This window comes from Bubalus kerabau, chromosome 9, assembly GCF_029407905.1.
Source record: "Bubalus kerabau isolate K-KA32 ecotype Philippines breed swamp buffalo chromosome 9, PCC_UOA_SB_1v2, whole genome shotgun sequence".
NCBI classification, from domain to species: domain Eukaryota; kingdom Metazoa; phylum Chordata; class Mammalia; order Artiodactyla; family Bovidae; genus Bubalus; species Bubalus kerabau.
Window position 1 is genome coordinate 46,242,962 of NC_073632.1, and position 5,515 is coordinate 46,248,476.

General features: G+C 39.8%; 1 protein-coding gene across 3 annotated transcripts in view; it reads left to right on the forward strand.

Annotated features, from left to right (window-relative positions):
• LAMA4 (laminin subunit alpha 4) overlaps positions 1-579 on the forward strand; it is a 142,281-nt gene extending 141,702 nt beyond the window's left edge. For all 3 annotated transcript variants that reach the window (XM_055535140.1, XM_055535139.1, XM_055535141.1), the window contains one exon: positions 142-579. In XM_055535140.1, the coding sequence (XP_055391115.1) occupies positions 142-287 (146 nt within the window). In that variant the 3' untranslated portion in view covers positions 288-579. The remainder of the gene's footprint in view (positions 1-141) is intronic.
• Positions 580-5,515: the final 4,936 nt, after the last annotated feature.

Consider the following 5,515-nt stretch of genomic DNA (forward strand, 5'->3'; position numbering starts at 1 on the left):
ATAAGTAAATTACTATATTCCATCTTTGACATGTAGATCATCTTGATAATGTAAGTGGTTATGACATGTATTTTTGCCACAAAGTAGTATTTGGGCTTGGGATGTCTCGATTGCAAACTTGGTCTTCATTTCTTTTTCCAGAGTCTCTACTGACACCACGCTTGGCCCCTGGCAGACCCTTCACAGGCTGCATCCGTCACTTTGTGATTGACGGGCGCCCAGTGAGCTTCAGTAAAGCCGCTCTGGTCAGCGGTGCCGTGAGCATCAACTCCTGTCCAGCAGCCTGACACAGCAGAGCCATCCAAGCACAAAGTTCTTTAGAGCACTGAAAGAAACACAAGGCCAGCCAGGAGGAGTGGCAGTGCTTCCTCTCGGTAGAAGCTTTCATCTAGTTGAGCAGGACTTAAATGAGTCATCAGGGACTGGATGTTTATTTCTTACTTGGATTCTTACCGTGGATCCAAGATGTCTGCCATGGATAACAATCAAAGGAGCGTTAAACTTACCTGTATTTTATAACTTCCTGCTGGTGAAATTCCTGTTCCTGTTTCTAATAAAATAGAAGGGATTCTAAATAAACACTGGCACATATTTTTAAAGTGTGGCTAGATCCTCAGATTCCTCTTTCATTTAGGGATGATAACATTCAACTTAAACCAAACTGTCTTTAGTATACGTCCTTTATCCTGAAAAGATTTACTGATTTACATAAAACCTAAAATTAGATGATCAGATTTGCTTTTACCACTTTGGTCTATCAGGATAGCAAGAATATTTTAGGTTTATCAAGGTTTAATAAATTTCTAACAAATTATCAGAATGGTAATTTGTTTCCAGATAAGAAAAAAAACAAGGATGCCTCAATCAAATAAATGCTTACTTTTTTTCCCTTTACTTCCTTAAAAGAAAAATAAAATTGTGTGAGGAGAGGCTCTTGTAGGATATTGTTACAGTGCATTTTGTAGGAATCATGAAAGACATTATATAGCAAAGAGTAAGACAAAATCACGCATCCACTTAAAGTATAAAAGTCCTTTTATTAAAAGTTTTTCCCCACATACCTGCAACACAAATAGTCTTATTTATAAAATGTTATAATCATATTAAGGTATATATAGTAATAAAATCTAGAAAAGGAAAAATTGGCTTTACTAGCTGATAGGATATTAAAATATAGAAACTGAAATAAAAGAATTATACATGAAAAGAAAATCAGCGTTGAAGACAAAATGAGAAAATAGGCCCTCTTATCAACAGGACTGAAGGTATGTAAGAAGAGTAACGGGGGTATGGGGAGGAAGTATAAAATGTTTTGAGGAATTACTAAGGGAATAAAATAATCTCTTACATATATATATGTAATTATTTACATTCCCCTACTACCCTCATGTCTCTGATACATTAATAATGATGATGATGATCAGTGAAAATAGCTAATATCTACTCACAGAGGACTTACTAAGTGCCAGCCTCACAATAAGGTAAATTGAAGTAGGTTTCACTTGATCATCACACATCCTACGAGGCAGCATTTGCAGATGAGAAACCTGAGATTTAGAACTGTTAAATAACGTGCCAGCTGTCATTCAGCTAGACTGGGGAGCCAGAATTGGTAACAGGACCGCTGCCTACCTCCAGAGCCAGCGTGAGTGTCCCCTTCCTTCTTGCCTCCAGGGGACTGTCTGCCATCCAGCTGAGGCCAACCCTCAGCTGGTCTCCAAAGCTGGAGTCACAAACTCAACCACCTACCAAGCCAGAAAGGTATCATAAGAGTGATGCTGGTTGGGTCTGACAGAAAATCAAAAGGGCACTTGCCAAGGCTCATCTAGAAGGGCAGCAGGTACTCGGCCAATTATTACTATAAAAGAACACAAGTCTTAAAGGGCCAGAGTTTCCAAAAGAAGATGGAAATGTGAAATTTGAGGGGTTGAAATGGCCTGATTTTTCAGTTAGTAACTAATTAAAAACAACAGCAATTAAAATGACAAAAATACTGGGCAGACCAAACAAAACCTTCTGAGAGCTAAGGGGCTCTGGGCTAATGTGGTTTCTGGGCTAAAGAGTCTGAATCCAGTAGGGCCTTAACTAGTATAGGTTGAACCAATGCTTCAAACACACTAAGCCCTCACAGTATTTCCTACACTAGATCCAAGCAGGAGGCAGTAGCTCTGAAACACCCTGCCATTTTCTTTTCCCAAAATTTTCCAGAGACATCCTAGAGGGCCCTTCTGTCCCTTCATTCTCAGCAGTGGCCCAAAGTCAACTCCATCAGCCAAGCTAAAGACTGGCTGGACCTCCAGTAGCTCCAGCTGGTGTGTACACAGACTCACATATATGCAGACTAGAACCACAAAAATTCTTTTTTAATATCTTCTCTACAATTACAATGACATTCAGAAACTTTTGAGTTTACCATTTATAAAAGCTTGATTCAGTTCTTAGATGGAACCCCATCTTCTCTCAACTTCCGTCTAGGGAGCAGTTGTCCTTTCATAGTATATTGGAATTTCATATAGAGAAACATGGATGGATGTTTGGAGTAATTTTGACTGGTTGTCACTCATGACCCCTGCCTGTTCAAAGCACCTTCAAAATGAGGCCTCCCATAGCCCAGGTTTGAAGGAGCAGCCCTATTCGGGCCTGTACCCTACCGTCCTTATCTCATGGCCATAGCTGATTGGGAGAGGGCTTCACAGTGAAGCAACATCCCATTATCGAGTGGTGTGAAAAGATGAGTTCCAACAACTGAACATTTTCTCATGAAACTGTGACTTGCAAAACACAAAGTATTGAGCACATAGCAATAAAAGCTGAAGCACAAATGATCTCATCTAGAAGTATGGTTTTAAGTGTTTACCATACACATTTATAGACACACACTTCTCATTCTATAAACATACAACAATATATATCCACCTACAGTCCAAAGGGTCGCAAAGAGCCAGACATGACTGAAGCAACTTAGCCCACACACACCTTTTGTCCACTAAGAACCACCTCAGTTCTGGGCTCACAGTTTGTAAGGGGATATCTCAGAAGACACTGAGCTATTTCTGTTCCCTGGGCCCTATTTCCTTGTATGTAACATAGCAGTACAGGGTGTTAAGTAGGGTCTTTGCTTACCTTAATCGGTGAATACAGACTTCAACCAAGACCATAAAGCAGTAAATACACAATTCAGGTTCACCACACTGAGGCGTGAAGCCAATCCTTTCTCTTTAGGACTGGCTCAGAGACGTCATTTCAGTATAAGCAGTAAAACCACAATGCCCCCAACATACCACACACACAAACACACACACATACATACACACACACACACACACAGAGTCTGTGTAAAGAAAGGCAACAATAGAGGTACTCTCCTGCGTGTCAGGTTTCATGAATTTTGTCTATTATCCACTGATGTGTTGTAAAAACCTAGAACAGTACCTGACATGTAGGTATGTGCTCAATAAATATTCTTCGAATAAATTTCAGGAAAGTAAGGTTTCCATAAAAGTTACCCCCTCATCTTGCCTCCCAAGGCAATCACGTATAAAGTACTTGGCAATCTTCAAAAAGGAAAAAGTGATACTGACTCCTCCACTTGGGTGCCCCTGAGCCCTACGGATCTCTGATTTACCTGAATTTATGCAGACAATCCCTGGAGGAGGGCATGACAACCCACTCCAGTATTCCTGACTGGAGAATCCTGTGGACAGAGGAAACCGACGGGCTACAAAGGGTTGCAAACAGTCACACATGACTGAAGCGACTTAGCATAGAGAGAATTCCAAGGAAAAAATGGCATATCATATCAGAGAGACATGCGTTCCCTCAAGTCTTTAGTAACCTTTCAAGTCTTGAAAAGTAGACGAAAATGTTGGCTACCATGGATAAGGTCACTCAATCTATAAACTTCATAGCACCAGAAGACACCATTCCCAGAGGATACTACCGGGGGCAGGATGGTGTGGGTACAGTTGTAGATGAGTTTTATAGGTGAAAGCCTGATAATCTGCCACATCATGGGATGGGCAGGTTATTTCCCCTCCTTGGATGCAGTTTAGTTACTTGGAATCAATTTAAGCTTTGTTACGGCAGATTCAGAGCAGCCTTCAGTCCAGAGCTATCCTCCACTCCAGACCCACCCCCACTGAGGCAGTATCTAACTGATATATCATTAAATGATCTTTCCACTATGGTTGAAACACAAATTATTCCCAGCCTTGTATGAGCTCGGAGGAATTTTTCATGACTCCTTTCTCCATTCCCATCACGCTTTCCCCAGCCTTGGGCAATTTTCTTTAATGGATTTTGTTCTCTTCCTTTACGGAATCTTAAATTTTTGTTTGGCAGATAATTAAGTTACTCATGAATCACCTTGCTTCTCTCAAGTCTTATTTTTAAGCTTTGTTAATGTTCATGTATGTTAGTTTTTAGTCTACTGCTAGTTTAGACCTCCTACTAAGATTTATGACCTTTCTGAGATCTCTATTTAATGCCACACATGTTCACAAAGTCTTTCCAATCTGGCTGGTTGGAATTCAGACACCTCTCACCACTATGTGAGCTCTCAGAGTTTCTCCATTTATAAATCCCTGATGAAAAGTTTTTATTTCCACCTCATGTAGCACACATGCATCTAAGTCCATGTAACTATAGCTAATAAACCTTTAATTTAAAAGGCTTATGGATAAGCCTTATGTAATGTAGGAAAGCAGACAAGAAACTGGGGAAACTATCTGACACTAAAGTCAGTCTTCTGGAGAAAAGAAAATTTTATAGAATGAAGTGTGGCAACCATCAAGAGGAAAAGAAAGCAAGCTGAGTTTCTTGGAACCATTACAAGAAGAAAAAGAAAACAGAAAACGCTGGCTTAGACCTCAAAACTGAACCTTAAGTCTAATCAAATAAAATGATCCATCTGAAGTTTCTCAATACTAACTATAGACAATTTCAAGATGACTGGCTGGGACTTGAGGTAGAGTGTGATGAGGAGACATCATTATTCTTTGGGGTTAGAATCATAGCCTTGACCTCATTATAATAAGTTAACCAATAACCTGAGCTCCCTTATGATAGCAGTGCATATGCTTTGCAGATTAACCATGGACTAAGAATCTCCTTTGGTCTTGGGTATTATTCCAAAATGCATAACCCACAGGGTTCCATTTCTCACCCAGTATAATCATTCCTACGCAGAACATTATCAAAAGATGGAAACTGGCTTGGGGTATTCAAGTGAAAGGGTTCAGCTAAGTAGCAATTCAAATATAAGCAAAGGAAACCAGCCCAAAACACATTAAGCGTTGAGGATGAGCCCTTCCTGTCTGATAATCAAGGTGACTTAAGCTTCACCATGAATTATTGATATTAATGATCCACTGTGAGCAAGATGATCTCGAAGGTGCTTTCTAACTGTGAAATATTAGTCTGTTTTATCTATCAAACATAACTGATGACTTATCACTGCACACGTTTTACAGACTACATTTCTGTCTTTCCCAACTAAAAGTAAATATTTCAACTA